Raw genomic sequence first — 18,294 nt, 5'->3', positions numbered from 1 at the left:
TGGGAAGAAGCTGCTAAATCTTCGGTGGGTGGAAATCTCATTTTGGAGCAGACAAACTTTAGCTGCTGTTTGTTATGTTATTGCTCGTGTACTGAGACTCGCTCACAGAGTGAAGAGAGCTGCAGCGCAAGAAGCAGATGCCTATTAATTTATGATCTGTGCAGCAGTCGTGTCAACGGGGCGGCAGGAAATTGAATTAAATGATTTAACGGAATTTATTCTCGTAATGTACCGAGGAAAAGTCTGCATCCATTTCTGCTGTGAAGATAGAGCTTTGCGTGTTTGGCGCTCATTATTGTGTGTTATGTGGAGAAGGAGGAATATTATCTCCCTTCTGCTTCCATTTTTTGTACAGAAGAACTCATAATAAAACAGGTGGATTTCTTTCTTCTTCCTCTCCCCTTGATCCCGGAGAGGCGGAGAGAGAAATCCTAATTGAGGCTGTAGTAGGTGGATGGAGACGAGAGGTTGCAGCAGTGTGAGGAAATTCACTAGTTTTAATCCACTCATCCACCCAGGCAGTGACAGCAGGATTACAGCAGAGACTTTATAAAAGAAGGCAATTATGACCGCACATAGCAATACACTGCCATATATTCAATTACCCTCTCTGGCACTTTTCAATTTTCTCTCATTAAGTGGATTAAGAAGAAACATGTTCTTCAAGTTTGGAAATGATTTAAAGTGCGAGGAACGATGAGAGGCAGTGGAGGGGAGGCGACTCATTTCTGCTTATGAGTCGGGTTTGCTGTAGGAATTTGTGGTTCGTGCATCAAATTGATTTTGTTCCACAGCAGAGAAAACAGTGAAATGATCCATGTCGGGCCTATACAGCCAATAGGTTTGTTAGTGATATTATTTTATTGTTTTCTGTTGCTCCACATTGCTTCTGCCTGTTGGTCAGTATAAAAACAAACCTTAGAGGAGCCATATTGTGCCCTTTCAGTTGTTCTTTCCTCGGGTGTGTTATCTGTGTTTGTGTGTCTTTAAAAGATCTGCAAAGTTGAAAAGCACAAAGTTCGCAGTAAAGAACCTCCTCTCCCCGACAGGAAACACTGATCCTGAATCTCCAGAAACACATCGGTAGTATTCTGGCAGATGCTTTCTAATCATTGTGATGTCATGTGACATAATCGCCACATTTGCAAAATGCACGTCCATGCATCTAGTCTGGCACGCCCCCCTCACGAAGCCAGGTAAAGCAAGAGTGGAACCCGACATTTCCTACACAAGTTAATGCACTGGAAGAAATTGACCAATCGTTTTAGAGAGGGCCAGATTGCCAATCATAGCAGACCTGAGGCGTTAAAGAGACAGAAGCTAAAGCGAAGCATTTCAGACACAGGCTGAAAAGAGGAGCAATAGACTTTTCTGAACATTAGAGCAGGTAAACCTTTTTAATCAATACTACTAAACTGAAAATGACCATAGTATTTTCTCATTTAATAGAACAATTTTTGAAAATCGATTCAACATAAAGTCCTGGATCCAGTTGGCTGCATAGTCTTCAACGGGGAACACAACATAAATGATGGTAGCAAAGTTTCCTGGCAAGAAGAGGGCAAAATCCCTTGATAACTCCGGGCTAGGATAAGAGCCAAGCCTTTGTTATTTAGTTTCTCCTAACACTGTGGCATTTAATCTATGGCTGAAATTCAAACAGTTTAATATAATAGATAACAGAGATGTTACAGTTTCAACTAAAAGGGGCAGAAATAATCCATAATAATATTGTTTAATAATTTCAGAGTAAAAGTCCAAGATAATAGTTGGTCATTTTGTATTCCTATCTGTCCTGTGCCGTAGAGGGGATCGACAATTTGCCTTAATTTCTGTCCCTCGTTTGTAGTGTGCCATTCATTATCGGTCACGCCAACATCCCTGATAATGTCTCAGCCCGCCGCCCCCCCCCGTACCTGTTTCCTCCCAGCAGAGGTCATCAGCCAATTATTTTACATTATCTGTCATCATCAGAAAGGATGGATCCGCCTGCGGTATTTGGTAGTGGCCCAGCTCTCCCGCACGGGCCGAGTGATCGATGGCCTCCTCTGCCTCCTGATGAAAGAGACTACCGTTGTTCTCGCCTGGAGCTTCGCACTTGTCCTGTTAAATTATCTTCTACCCTCTGTCTCTGTTACCATCAGACCCTGGTTTCCTCAGACGATGACTCAGAACTCACAAGGGTCTCGTACCTACCTGTGATGGGCAAAGCAGACCGTAGTTACAGATGTCTTACCATGTCTCTTTAGAAATTCTGTGTTTTTTCCAAAGTCTTGTGGTTGTTTATGTATCATGATATAAAGATTTATACATTGCTAATGTTTCTCTAGATGGGTACAGGTGACCTTTCAGTGCTCAGTTGGTAATTTGAATAAATTTTGTATCATCACCATATTATACTTTGCATCACATCGTTTTCGGCAGTTATGAGTGGAAAGTTTAAGGTTGGACATGGTGTCTACTCTGATATGCTCACCACAGAATAGAGATGTGAGTTAGATTTTCTAATTCAATAGATTTGCTCCAACCACTCTGATCACTGTCCTCTGACCTCTCATCATCAAGGTCTGTCTACGGACCTGCCACTCATCCTTCCATCCATCTATGGCACGTCACCAGAGTATCCCAGGGCTGAGCTGTACAAATACACAACCACTCACACGAACAATCACAGTTTTGAGAGTCAATTAACTGGACACTTCAGAATAAGAAACAAGTATACCTGGGGTTGTATAAAATAACATACAGGACAATACAAACAAACAAGCCGCTACTGTTATGAATCATGTAAGTATCCTGTCGAATTTCAAGATTTTCAATGAAACAGGTTTACATATTGTTCAACATCTTTTAGAAAAAAATATAGAACAGGACACTTTATTGCTATAATTGCATGTATGCATGTTTTGCCAAACAAAATCTAATTTATTACCAAGAAACACGCTTCTTCTTGCTTGGGGGGGGGGTAACAAAGCCAAAGTTGCCCCAAATAATGAAAATTCACTAAAGATGATCAATATGCAACTCAAAAAGGTCCTTCCAGACTCTCTTGGTGTCATCACACAAAGAGCAAGTTTGTGTTTCTGTCAATTTTTCCTTTTCTGTACGTGATGTTCTCAGTCGATGGCCATTGTGTAATACCATTGATGGTATGTAAGCGGCGCTGCACTTTTTTCCAAAGGGCAGTTTCTGAGTGTCCCGTCGCCTCTTCCGGTCCATTCCGTCTCATCCCGGAAGATTTACATCTGTGCTCCTGACACGTAGCAGCCGCAAACAAGTTGGCAGCGCCGGGGACCGACTCGTCAACAACACAGGTACCTGCTGCTCCTTCGTGCTGAGTTCATATCTCGACGATAAAGATCATTTGTACGAAAAGATTGTGAAATATTAAAGCCACCGCTGACGTCAGGGACAAGAAAATAATCACAGGCCAGGTCGCAACTGCTGTTATTAAAGCTAGCATTAGCTCACCAAGTAGCAGCTGAGTTAACGGTACGTTAGCCTCCCAATGAAAGCAGTTTATCAAGTGTTTCCATTAGATTCGTGTTTTTTCTCTGATCAGCTGCGGTCTGATAGTTAGCACACTGTATAATAATACCCCGCTGACACTAGATTGTGTCCCTGTTATGTGTGGAGCTACATCCGTTAGCCTCTTTAGCTGTGTTTTAAATCATCAGATAACGTTGTCTTTATAACGGGGGGTGGACAGTGGTTTGTGGTGATTATTGTTGGTTTAATCTGCGTTAACTTTACAGTGTTCACGATCAAAGCTGTTTTTTTATATAGAGGATAACAACATACATCCGTCATGCAGCCTGGGGTAATGTTGTTGTAGTTGAACACTGTTCCCTGGGAGGTTTGGTTGTTCTCCGGGTTTCAGGGTTAAAGCTGCCTCTTCACCAGTGAGATCTACGCACGAAATTCGGATCTATTAGCATGTTTTGTTGATTTTGAGGAGAGTCTTATGATATTTATTATTGCCCTGTCACATGGTGACAATTAGTAAAGACTAAGTGTCATGTGCTTAGGTCTTTTTGGCACCCTATAGAGTCAGCCTTCAGTACACACTCATCTGTTTAAGCTTAGGGCTGGATATGAAATGCTTCAGGTTTGTGTGGATAGAGGGAAGGATGGATTCCACTGAATAACAGCTGTCTGGAAGTCTGGATGGAAATGTTCCACGGTCAACAGACACGAAACACAACATGCAGCTCTTAGGACTTGAACACTGAAGATGTAGATAACAGATTATATATTATCTTCTGAAATTGAAGGAGTCCGCAAAGAGTCAATGACAACTCCTTAGCTGGATACAGAAAGTGTCAAAATGGCTGCGGTGAAGAATTAATTAAGCAGGGTTCTCTAACTGTTGTTCCCCTTTTTTAAGTTCATGAAAAAAGAAGTAACAGGTCAATACCACTTGAAGATTAACTCTTTAATTTTTGTTTGCTGTTGGAGTTGTACTTACTTTATAAATTAATAATAATAATGTAGCTACTAAAACAATATTTGATGCTCAATCCTCTGTGGATAACTAAACATTAGCTTAGTCACATTCTGTCTTTTGTGATGTTGGTTTGATCATAAAAATATAGTTTCTGAGTCCAATGAAAACGTGTAGAATGTGTCTCTAGGCAACGTGACCTAATTTATCACAGAGAATTATTGTTCAACAGAACAGCATTTAGGATTGTAATAATGGGATAGTCATTGCTTAAACAGGGAAGGAACAAGGTTGGCATAGAGTGTGTAACGTGTAGTATACAGTATGTCTAGAGATTAGAATACCTGACTGCAGACTAACTAGCTGATCTGTTATCTTCCTGTTTCTTCCAGAGTGCGAGATGTCGGGGTTCGACAACTTAAACACAGACTTTTACCAGTCGAGCTACAGTGTAGAGGACCAAAACCAGGCCGCCTATGGCTACAGCAACAGCAACACTGAAAAACAGTAAGTCAAATGAAGTCATCCTTACTCGATTCTCCCTCAGCTCTTTACTCCTCCAAGAACAACACAGTTTCTCATTATTTACGTGCTGTTTTAGCTGCTAAAGACTTTTTACTTACCTGTGGTTAACACTTTATTTAACAGCATGCGTTGACGTGAGTTTGAAACTTCCATCCAAGTTTGTATTTAGGATGAGGAAGGATGATTGTTTTATAAGAATAGGTGCAGATTCTTCAACTGAATGGCAACAAACAATTTTCTAAATGTTAACGCTGCCTCACTGAGATTCATCATTGTGAAGAAAAATGAAAATTTGAAAGTAGAAATTGTCTGTCCTTCTCTCAAAGACTGTTATTTAGCCTAATTACTATGTGTCTTCCAGGCAATACGGTCAGTATGACTACTCCCAGCCCATGGGCTACGCCACCCCAGGGATAATGCAGCCTCAGCAGCCGTACACAGGACAAATCTTCCAGCCCGCACAGACCTACACTCCATCCCCGGCACAGTCATTGTACAGCAGTGGCTTTGATGACGAGCCACCGCTGTTAGAAGGTAGGTGAACCACAACCTGGAGGATCTGACCTCCTCATAGCCCTGTGGCTCTTGTACAGTTTCTCTTACTTTGCTTGTATTACTGTTCTTCTCATTGTGTATTGTTTTTGTAAATCGCAATAATATATTTGTATTTCTGCAGTTTTTAAACAACAGATAAAACCTTAATGTCATAGGTCGCTACGGATGCTAAAGAGTGAGAATTCAAATGATCTACCGTGGTTCTTATTCAAAGCTGAAAATTAACTAACGTTGATAATAATTTGAATAAAGGAATAAACATTTAGTGCACTCACACACAAACAAAAGCATAGTAATTTAAAATTGAGAGCGATAATGGCAGCAATACATCACAGCTGCTTTCCCCATAGAGTAACAAAAGTGATATATGGTTCTATCAATAACAATAATCATGTATTTTGGAGACCATTGGGTGGCTTTAGTGTTCATTCAGCAACTTTGTGGAATGATTGTCTTCTACAGACTGTTGGATTACAGTTATGTCCATTTTGTCATGGACGTGCCATTCGTCTGCTTTTCTCTCAGAATTAGGAATCAACTTCGACCACATCTGGCAGAAGACCCTGACGGTGCTGCATCCGCTGAAAGCAGCAGACGGCAGCATCATGAACGAGACGGACCTCGCAGGCCCCATGGTCTTCTGTTTGGCCTTTGGAGCAACACTCCTCCTGGTAAATAATTTGATTAACATGAGTGAATGGTAATTTATGAAATACTTGATTCTCTACTGCTGCACATATACAATATATACACCTACCTGTACGGCTGTCATCATGTAGGTGCATCCATGTATGTTTTGTTTTTTTTCCTTCAAAGGCAGGAAAGATCCAGTTTGGCTATGTTTACGGTATCAGCGCAATCGGCTGCCTGGGCATGTACTGTCTACTCAACCTCATGAGTATGACGGGCGTCTCCTTTGGTTGTGTGGCCAGCGTGCTGGGATACTGCCTCCTCCCCATGATCCTCCTCTCCACCTGCGGAGTCCTCCTCTCTTTACAGTTAGTTCACCGTGTTGATATAACCTGTAAATGAAGCCAGGGATTTTCTGTCTATAGACACAACTCAAGACACTGGCTAGTTGTAAAAAACAAGCTAAACTTGTATGCACTGGATAGCGTGCACAAGTTAATAACTGAAGATAAACACATTTTTTTATTTTTTATCTTCCACATGCAATCAAATTCTATTAATGCTCCTTTACTGCAGGTAATTTTTGACGTTGCCAAAGATAACGTCCTGCTTCTTCTTTGTTTCCTCTCTAGGGGCTTGGTGGGTATAATCTTAACTTCAGCGATCATCGGCTGGTGCAGCCTCTCGGCCTCAAAGATCTTCATCTCGGCGTTGGCCATGGATGGGCAGCAGCTGTTGGTGGCTTACCCCTGCGCTCTCTTATACGGGGTCTTTGCGCTCATCTCTGTCTTCTAAAGAAAACCACCGAATAGCAGCTGAAAAAATAACTGCTCTCCAATTTCTGTAATGTCAGTCTAATTGGTGTAATTGTTGGCTAATTACAGTGTTATTACAGAAAAGAGGAGCTGCTGTTTGAAATGGCACCAAGATTTATTTTTCTTTTATGAGCCTCCTCCTCTCACAGCGTTCCAACTTGACCATGTGCAGGCCGGAGTGTATCACCTCACCCATCGTCTACTTCCCCCCTTGCTTCCCTCATGCATCTTAAAGGAGAAGGCTGTCAAATAAACCTGGTGAAGAATAACTCTCCCATGCACCACGTTGGGTCTATTGCAGTCTGATGATTTTAAGGACATGGAGGGGAAGGAAGTGAGCATGAACTTCACACAATGGGAACCTGAGAGTTAAATTTGGGCACAAGTGGGAAAAGGTTCTCAATTTCCAAGACGGACAGATGACCAACCCTCAGCAAACCCTGCTGGTTTATTTGAAGCCAGTGGAAAACGCCATGTATAGCCATTTTTGCTCAAGCTTTTGTGAACCATTTCTAGAAAGTAAATTGTACAACTGCAAGATAAAGGGAAGCATTCACATCTATTCTGTGCAAGATTACAGCTGCTCTCTCTACCTCTCCACCCAGAAAGGATAGAGAAGTAGCTTCTGTTCTCTAGGACTCAGGAGCCATGAATCTCACCATGTGCTCATCACAGCAGCGACCTGATCTTTGATATAAAATCAGCAGCTCTGCTTTTCTCACGTAACATTTTATTGCATTCTCTTCAGATTCAGTCCAGTTTTGATGCCTTTCAGGATGAGGGAAGTACAGATTGCACACAAAACTCGTTCTAATTCTCAAAACCCAACAAAATTGGAAATATATTCAGAACGAATAGTTTGATACTAAATATGTCCATGTACCGACATATTGTGTCTGTGTAGTTTGCACCCCTTACATTTCTTAAATCTGTATTAGAGCATCAGCTTGCTTTGTATGCTTTGATGTGTCATCTGTCGATCGTGTCTTCTCGTGTACATTAAAGTTGTCTTTGAAGGTTTTCTGCAGTGTGATGTTGAATGATGCAATCTATGGTCGAGCAGATAATTGTAAGCGGTGGTCTAACCTCTGTTAGACTGAACCAGGGATTTTATCTGGCCTCTAGACCTACAGTGCTCGCTGTGCGGCAGAGGAAAGTCCCAGGTGCACAGGAAGAAGTGGGTGTATGATACGAAATGCCAGTTTCCAACAACCTGTGGAGATTCTATCGCAGCTGATTGGTAGATCATAGGAAACAGTCTACATGCTTTTTAGCCCACGCCATTGTTTTTGCTTTTTAGATAAGCAAGCTAATTTTGCATGAAAGGTGTTTTCTTATGCTCGATATATTTGCACCACCGACTAAAGCTTGTTCAGATATGCAGCATTGTTAATAATGTCTCCTTTTTTTTCCCCAGGCACAAAATACAAGAGCTCAACATTTACAAGCTCAAAATACTGTAACAAATACATTGTAGAATAATCCTCTACTTGTGTATACACACCACCAAGTCACGTTTTCTGCAGAGTGTTGCCTTTTAATCAGCACCTATGAATCGGTTCTTGGTGATATTACTCAAAGGAGTTTTCTAAAAAATCATGGGATATTTTGTCATATCGTCATCTTGATCAGTGAAACTACAACTATATCTTTGACAGTAAAACCCACAATCTGGGCTGTTTTTAAAAGGTCCCCTTAAAATTAAGATATTTATCAATGTTTTCATTCTTAAGCAAAGCTTTACAATACAAAAACTCGGTACTGCAGGTACTGGAAAAAATGTTATGGTAAAAACAGAATTGCCTGTTTATTCTAGTACCCGCTGGGTTTTCATTTTCACTAACATACAAAAACTGCAAACAAGGGAGGGCTCCTTAAATGGTTGATAACCCAGTTAGGCAGGGATGAATAATTCAAAAATTAAGATTGAGTGCTTTTTCTATTCCAGCAAACTCAACATCAAGGAGATGCTTTGCATTTCAAGCAAACCTAGCAGGAGCTGTTCAGTCTCAAAAGGCCACTCGCTCACATAGCCACGTGTTTATATGTGCATCTTCTGCATGTATAATCTGTTTTGTATATCAAGTAAATAAGACGGTAAAATCTACCTATATTTGTATGTGTAGTGTCAGATTCTTATTTTTTTTTTATGTATGAAAGAGTCCAGTGTCGCACTTCCACAGGGATGCATTTGGTTTCTCTCTAAATAAAACATTGCTGGTACATGTCATGAGCAGCTTCTCGCATATTATTCTGTAGCTCTGTGTCTCCTCAGCTCTGCAGATCTCTGAGTCAGTTTATATTCAGGGTATATACAAGTGAGCCAGACTTCAACATTCACGCACCCTCTGCGAATGTACAGTGTCTGGTTCCAGCCAGTTAGCTGAGATTGTCAGATTTTCAATATCTTGCATCTGTATTCCCTCAAGGGCATCTCACAGAATTCCCTCCTGAGCCTTACAGAGACGGCACAGAGGAGAGCTTTTCCTTCGTTCTTATTCTCATCCTACTCAACATGAGACTATCTGAACCCTTGAATTCCCTGAACTCTACTGGGCACCTTAAACGATTAAAACGCATTCACTTTGTTTTCCTCTGATGAGAAGTGAGGATAGTTTTCTAGATTTCCTGTGTTTAACATTGCTCTTACATGTCAAAGTTAACTCGCGTTACAGATAAACATTACAGGGTGTTGTGTTCATTATCAGCTTCACCATTTTAGTTCAAACTGTTTTGCATTTTTTGTTGATATTTGATCGAACAAGTGATTACGTCTCAAATAATAAAATGTATAAGCAATAAACTGGATACAGTTACATAATCAATATTGATATACAGGAGACATTAAAACAACGGACAGGATGAACTCAGTGGTTTTAGTCTCTGTATCGTCACCATGATGCAGACAAGCACACAAACAGTCTCTTCCTGTGTAAATACAGATTGTATCTTTGCCTGAGAATCATTTCCTATAGAACAGACTAGCCTGCAATAGGTTGAGTGTGGGAATTAAATTTAATCCATTTTCAACAACATAAACTTTGCTCTGACTTGCTCACACTCCTTTTCAGTCAAATCTATGATGTGTGCACCTAAAATTGTTTAGATAAAGACAATAAATACGATTTTTGAGACCCTTGGTCACATGTTTTCACACATGTTGCCCTTCCTTTTGGGATTTTATTTTTTTCTTATACTCCAGAAAAAAAACTGGTCGACTGTTGGCAGAAACAGCTCCAATACAAGAGGCTTATTAAAAACAGGAAGACTCGGCTTCCTGTTATTCATAACCTCCTAAAAACCTTTACACTCAAGTGCCTCCAGATGACAGTGTTGAGTAAGGTTACCTATCATCTCTGCTGTGCTCATTAAACTGGCATTTCCAACAGAGCAACGATTCCATCCCCCCTGCCCTTTAGATTTTCTGAGAAACTTCACCGAGTCATTCATTCTCAGGAAATCTGTGGGTTTGTGTGAGGCTGGGCCCAGCCTTGGTGGATTTATCGGTTGTTTGAAAACACATTATTCATCTTATTTGGCTTATCTTACATAAAACAGTGTAAATATGTCAATTTCTCAGTTCCCCAGGTACCCTGAATACACATAAAGTACCTTTACCATGAGCAGGCCCTGAGAAATCCCATCAGTTTTGTGACAATCCTCCCTTATCATCCTAAGGCTTTTTTTTAGAAATAGCCGACTAGTTTACTGGACTTCCCATTCGTCCCAATACGTTATCTAATGGAGGATAATCTGGCCTCCATCTGGCCGGCCTGTGCCACAGTCCTCTCTGTCTGACTGGTGAGGAGCAGCTAATGATGGGATCCTCTCCTGCTCTGCTACAAATCAATACGTAGAGCAAGACAGGCTGTGGAGTTGGAGGCATGGAGGCTTAACAGACACTTACCCTAGATTTTTTTCATATTAAAAATTCAAATGTGTGCACGGCGACTGAATCAGAAAAGATACTCTCTAATGATTCATGCATGAATGAATGTGACACGGGCATTCATACACAGAAGAGTGGAAGTATTTTGACAGTTGTGTTTTAGTTCCCCTCTCAGCAGGAGCCCATACTTTATCGGACACTTTGTTGAAAGTTTCCCGCTGTGACTTGTTTCAATGTTAGTCCATTTACAGAAGAGGAGAGGTGAGAGAGAGGATAAAGAGACCAGCAGCAGCTCCACTGTTTATTCTGTGTTCAAGCACTGTCACGCTGGCTGTAATGATCGTTACAATAATAATACTTGTATGTGTAATAGTTTTATCAATAATAGAGGCTGCACTTCTGAATAGCACCAGCCTGAGTTCTCAGACTGATGTGTTGTATTTGGATAGTAGGGTATTATGAGCTCTTTGTGCTGTTATGGAGCTTGTTCATTAGGGGATTTGTACGTAGGGAGAAGGATATTAAATCATAGTCTGGGTTTTAACAGATGCCTATCTAGTCCCTGTCAGCATTTTGGATCAACTGGAGGCTTTTCACAGACATACTGGGACGTCCAAATAGAAAGGATTTACAGTTGTCCAATCGAGAGGTGACACATGGACTCATTTTTTAACAGCCTTTTGAGACAAGATATATCGTTTTTTATAAATACAGGTCATCCAGCCCTTCATATTTTGTCTACCTGATTACATTCATTCAGGATCATATAGTCTATCCATGTAGATACAGTATATTGGCTTTGGCTCGGGAGGTAGAGCGGGTCTTCCAATAACCAGAGGGTTGGCCGTTTGAGCCCAGTCTCTCATGTTCCGCGTGTCCAAGTTTCCAAGTGGTGTTATAGCATGACATCTGCAAAATGATGGAAATTCATTTAGCGCCTCCTGATATTATTTTCCAAGGTAAGATGAAAAGATATTTCGATTATTCCTGTTTTCTCGTGTTTATGATGAAGTGCGACAGGTTGAATGGCAGAGGGATATGTTATATGTTATTAGACCCTGCAGCCACTTCTTTTTCACCTTTCATGATGTTTGCTCTAAACCATTTCAGTGAATTGTCCCTAAGAGCTGTCACCTCCCCTGATTCACTACCTTCTTTTCAAGATAACAGCATCTAGGGTCATATGTGCCGGGAGGCTGCTGCACTGTAACAAGACCATCAACTTTTGTGGGGATTGAAGTTCATCCGGCGAACTGCACTGTCTGACATTTCCTCCTCCATCCATTAAAGCAGAAGGTGAGCGGGCGCCTCTGTTATATAAATGTCGAACAGCTGCAGGTGTTGCTGGAGCCCAGGCGCTAACAGATGTGCTCTGTGTTCGAGTGAAGACGAGCTCCAAAACACCAGCAACCGGGCTGATTACGGTGTTAACTTCAGGTGGAAATGTAACAATTGGTATTCAAGCTAAGCGGCGCCGCCTTTTAATGCATCCGCAAAGCCAACAGCACATGAATATTCACCGAGCAAGTGTTTGCACAGCACTGAGTGTGATTTGCTCCTGCATTTCATTAGGCTAATTGTCCCCTCTCGTGGCACCACAGACTAACAGTTGATTCAGAACTCAATGAACTAACACAAACACTGCGAGGGGACGAGAAGCATAAGAGTCCAGCTGAGGGGAATTGTGCGTGTGTGTGTGTGTCTGTGTGTGTGTGTGTGTGTGTGTGTGTGTGTGTGTGTGTGTGTGTGTGTGTGTGTGTGTGTGTGTGTGTGTGTGTGTGTGTGTGTGTGTGTGTTCATGAGTGGATGTGAATTTGATATGTATGCATGCACTGCTGTACGAGCATTACATTTTAACTATGCACTCATATGTGCATACAGTATATTTGTGTGTTTCTGATAGAAATGCATATATTTAAAAATGGCTCCTTGTCTCTCTCTCTTTCATTAACCCCAAATCTCTTCCCCGTCTCTTTTCTCTCTATCACCAAGTGTTTTGCTCACTGATGTAACTGTTTGGTTACTCTTTAAAATATTAATAAGGCCTCCATCTTATGTGAAATTACTTGGGATAATGTTGTGAATGGGCGCAGTACGAATAAGAATGAATGGAATTGCATTGATTGGATTTGATTCTCGGCTCGGCAGATCGGCCAAAAGGTGTAGATGTTGTAAAAACAAAAAATAAACTCGACATGTTAGAACACACTAATATGCAAGGAAACAAGAATGTGCACCTAGCCTCTATGAACTCATCAAACTTCAAAAGGAAGTCAGACAGCAGATTGAATATTGCCTTCGGGCCCTTTCCACAGCAAACAGCCGCGGCATGTCGTGGCAGGAAACACCGATTTATTTATGGCTTCGTTCAATGGCTGTGTTCCAAGACAAGAGCAGCAAAAAACAATTGCAGTATATCTACACAAGTTGATTTTGGAAATGCTTCAGTTTTCTTATTCTTCTATGTGTAGATTGCAAGGATTTAAAAAGGGAGGAGCTTTTCTGCAACTGCTAATAAGCAAAGAATTTCATGGAACAGAATGGATCAATGCTTAAGCGAGGCGTTCTTTCATTTGATCACACGCTGTTGGAGTGAGAAATATGAAAAGAATATTAAAGAGTTCACTCCTCTCCAAGGTTTAATAGAAACAGCAGTTCTTCTACAACACTCTCTCAGCTCCCCTTGCTACTGGGAACCATCTACTCCAGAATAGGAGAAGAAACCCTTCACTCCTTCAGTCGATTCCCTAACCTGCATCTTGATACCTCATAGAATGTGTGTTTTGGGTGTGTCTCACTTCTCTGCTCTCTAAGAAAAAGGAGTTTTTTTCGAGGCAAAAGAAAAAAAAGACGAGAAGGGATCATGAGATATGAAACCTAAACAAAAAGGAAATAAAGAAATAAGTCACCTGATGCTAAATAAGCTGAGCAGGGTTTAGTGGATGACAAGAAAAGAATGTTAACACTGTGTATAACATAGCTGTATTTTTACATATAGCAAATTTTCGCTTTGATGCACACAACTCTACGAAATCCTGAATGACACATTAATCGTCCCTTTTGTCAATCTCCCTCTGTTTAACTCCATTAATCTTCCTCTATGCTTTAAGAGAATTCAACCTTTCACTCTGGGCTGTAAAGTTGTGGATACGTCACATTCTAGCAGCGACAACGATTGGGAACCCATTAGGTCGTCCTGGAGGCGTTCTCATTCAAAATGCATAACATAGGCATAGTAACTCAGAATTTCCGCTAAACTGCAGCATGCAGCAACTAATGTCATTCCCTGTTTGTGCCTCCAGTCGTGGAAATGTGACTTATGTTGAATTCCAGTGTTTGTCTATTCTTTGCTCTCTCCAGTAAATTATAGGAAATCAAACAAAGTGGCACCAAAAATGGCAAATGAATGATGACTTGTAATTTGTACAATTAATGTGTAATTTACAAATACAGGGAGATTAAATATATAAATGTTATTGATTTCATTACCTTCCAAGAAAATGAGTGTAGCACATAAACACACCTGTATCAGTATATTATGAAAATATAAGACCTGGCATTGTTCATGCTCTGAGTTTATTGTCTACACATATTTGAAGTATTTATACCTTTATCTGTTTTTTTTCTTGAATACCAAGTGTAATAAAATCTAAATTTACTTAAAACGTCTCGGTTAATGCTATTTGTTTTATTTATAGAAATGGTAGTATGTCTAGTTTATATTAAAAACTTTAAATATGCACAGAAAGCAGGATGAACAAATGACCCGACTCACCATGGGATCAACCGAGTGTAATTACCTGTGTGTGTGTGTGTGTGTGTGTGTCTGTGTGTGTGTGTGTGTGTGTGTGTGTGTGTGTGTGTGTGTGTGTGTGTGTGTGTGTGTGTGTGTGTGTGTGCGTGTGTGTGTGTGTGTGTGGCCTAGAAATTAACATAGCACACATATATCATATTCTAACCATGGTCTTCACTATGTGTACACTTCACATCCTCATTTCATTCAGCTCTCCAATGATAGGATGACAAAAAACATCTTTTAATTCACTGGGTCTTTTGCCCTGAAACCTTTTTCGATAACTTTTTTTTCTGGCCATCTTGTAGCAGTGAGTCTCATTCCACCCTGCTCAGTGGGGTAAGGGTAACACAATGATTATTTCAGGAGTCATCAGTTCAATAGTTAAAAGTAGAGCATGCCATGGCAGCCGCACAGTTGGAGCCACTCTCGCTTCCCTCAAGAAGCCCGGAAGTAATTGGCATTATGTCGGCGGGCTGTGGAGGGACGTATGGACCCGATGGCGACTCAGAGGGAAGAGCTGGAGCGGAGAAATGTCTTGACAGGGCCTTGTATAACCTCATGGCTTTAATTATTCATTAAATGGCTCTGTGACAAACGTGTTGCCGGGTTTGACACGGCCGACCAAGACACAGGATGAAGAGCGAGAGAGAGGAAAGGGAGAGAGGGAGAACAAACCTTAAAAATAAATAAATATCAATAATATAAAAACTATATAGTATAAAGTGTTTATAGAGTCTATTGCTACGAGGTCTATGTTTAAATGGATCGATGGAACCAACTAGTATTTTGTCATGTCGAGTCCAGTTAGATCATTTTCTGCAACAGAGAGTTGGTCTCATTTAGGTGAGGTCATGCAACCTGATCTATTCAAAACCTATTAAGTCATTTAACATAATAATACACATTTACAGAATTACAGTATAGTTATAATGTAAATGGCTTTATCATCATCAGCTACAGCATTATCTGCTATAGCACTGGGTTTCTGTACAGAGTGGTAAGTCTGCCTGTACATGGTGTAAATATGTAAGCATAATTATGACCCCTTTGTGTCTGTTATTATAACATATATACCATCTCTCTTTCACATAATTTTAGTCATGTTAAAGACAAAATTATAAAATAAATGTTCTTTACTTAAGCCGTTAACTGGATCCTGCATTTGGCTGCACTCTTGCGCTCTTATATTTTCTATCACAATTTTTAGCTTTCATGCTTTTTAGATGTAATTCTATTTCTTTAAAAAAATCTATTTCCTTTTCTTTAAAAGGTAATTTTAACATGTTCTTAGTTTTCTTAAAATCGTATATCTTCTTATTTGAATTAAATTTTAACACGTTTTTATTTTAATCTGTAATGTATGTAAAGCACTTTGAAAGGTGCTATACAAACAGTTAATAATGATTATTATTATCAATATTATTACAGTGACAACATTAGTTGGATTTTTCCATTTGAATATAAACAACCACAGTTTCCTGGTTTTTGATTCCCCGAGAATTAATTGTGAAATATCAACTGTAACAACCTTTGACCAGGTATTTGTCAGTCATTGCTTTCCAGTGGGCTGAGGAGTGTTTGGTATTGGCTCATACGCAGAAAGAATGGAGAGTTTCCAGTCTGTGGTAGAAACCATACGACAGGCAGCTGGGATTCACTGAGAGCTTTGTTTCATATGCAGACTGTAAACGGACCTTCTTCATTTAATCAGTTTGCACGTGTAGTTGCATAAATCATCAGTGAATATGCATTTTAAATGTACGGCATGTGATGTACATACTATACTATGTACACAGAGTCTGCACACACAGATCTACACTGCGCTGTGTATTTGTGTTTCAATAAAGGACACATGAACACTCACGTTATGAACAAAATGATGCCAATAGAAAAAAGCTGTGTTATTAAGCAAATAGCACAGCGTTGGCCCCACAGTGAGTTATTCCTCTGCCTGCATTCCAATCAACCTGTGAGAGACTGTACAAGGTCACTAATTCATATGCAAAATCCGAGCTGAATAGCTCCCTGATATTTAGTGAGTAATATGATGTACCAAAATACTAAGTAATTATACTCCTTGTGCTGCAGGTAACAGGCTTGTCAGGGTCTCGTCGTATAATGTGTGACATGCACGTCAAGTGATCTACCTTTAACCAACATGTAACTGCATCAGCTATTGTAGTCATGATACAGAAGATATACACAAACAGCCCAATGTCCATTGAGTTAAAGCTAAACAGGATTATTTACACACCATCAGCTGTATCTCTGACTCATATCCGCTACTTCTAATTATTTGATCTGCATTACTCTTATCATTATCATATTACTATCACTTTAACTATTATTAATGGTCCTACTTTGATCATCTATCCCTTAATATCATCTATATGAGTATCACAATTATTATTTTCATTGTGATAAACAATCCGACAGTGCTTAAATACAACAGGTACACAACTGGTCCCGGTTTGAATTGAATCGAAATCAAAAATACACAAAATGTTACTTAACATTTTCATACTTCAGTTGGGTTCAGTTTACGATACTTCAATTCACAAAACATGTTTCAGATGAAGGATTTGTTACAAAAAACATAAACAAATTAATAAGTTTACAAAAAAACTAAATAAATAAAGGAGAATAGAAAATCTATAGCCTGAAAAGTTGTAGGCTGAAGCATTAGCTTCTCATGCCTACCCTGCATACCCATAAGAATTCACCTCGCAACCCTATTAGGCTCTAAAATTGATTAAATCAAACAGAAGTAAACAAATACTTACAATTACAAGGATTTGTAAAAAAGATTTCTTCAAGTGAGCCACACATTTAAATTCATCACAGTAATTATTCTATATATTTGCCCCTTTTACACAAACACATTTGTTTTTATATTTGTCCTTTCCCTAATTTCCTTTCTGTTCCCCTCAGTTCATAATGTAGTTAAAATAATCGTTGTATACTGTTATTGATACATTATTTGTGCAGTGTTTAATTCAACTAAATAACATTTTAAGGCATTTAACTAAGATTTAAATCTTATTGCTTTTATTTTTCGCTGTAAGAAAACGAGATTTGTGTTTGTTTTGCAGGTTTTTACTCAAACCTCACAATAAACTCTGTATGGAACAATGAGGGAACAGTATAATAAATATAATGTTTTCTGAATCAGGATGTCCTTAGCTTTGTGTTATATTGAGATATTAGATTATTTCTATTCTCTTCTCTTATTACTTCTATATTAAAGGGGATATTGACCTATATCTGACTTCATTCAAATACACTGTTAGAGCTATAACTATATAAAGCGTGCACATGTTATTATTGGGATATCACAATGGTTATATCAAATTAAACATAAAACCGTATACAACCTGCAGGAACATCACCCACAGATATCAACCTCTACCTACATTTTGATTGGTTACTTAAAATATTATAAATGAGGAAACAAGCACGAGATGAAACATGTAATAGTTAAGTGTTCAGGTTGTTCTTGATATTTAACATAATGCATAAATGCAATTATGGGAATCATTTGCTCATTACCATCCCTGTCGCTCTCGTTGCTCTGCTTCATAGCAGATTAGATCATTGTGCTCTAATTGTTAAGGCGCTAATCACTTGGAACACCGAACTC

At 39.6% G+C, this 18,294-nt stretch overlaps 1 protein-coding gene across 1 annotated transcript; it reads left to right on the top strand.

Annotated features, from left to right (window-relative positions):
* The first annotated feature begins 3,237 nt into the window (after positions 1 to 3,237).
* yipf5 (Yip1 domain family, member 5) lies at positions 3,238 to 7,989 on the top strand. Its single transcript, XM_061085475.1, has 6 exons — positions 3,238 to 3,314; positions 4,837 to 4,951; positions 5,331 to 5,503; positions 6,050 to 6,195; positions 6,341 to 6,522; positions 6,787 to 7,989. The coding sequence occupies exons 2-6, from the start codon at positions 4,845 to 4,847 to the stop codon at positions 6,947 to 6,949; spliced, it is 771 nt and encodes a 256-aa protein (XP_060941458.1). The 5' UTR covers positions 3,238 to 3,314; positions 4,837 to 4,844; the 3' UTR covers positions 6,950 to 7,989.
* The last annotated feature ends 10,305 nt before the right edge of the window (positions 7,990 to 18,294 follow it).

The sequence above is a fragment of the Limanda limanda genome, chromosome 14 (assembly GCF_963576545.1).
Source record: "Limanda limanda chromosome 14, fLimLim1.1, whole genome shotgun sequence".
Lineage (NCBI taxonomy): Eukaryota > Metazoa > Chordata > Actinopteri > Pleuronectiformes > Pleuronectidae > Limanda > Limanda limanda.
The sequence above is the reverse complement of the archived record's forward strand: the minus strand, read 5'-3'. Positions and strand labels throughout refer to the sequence as shown.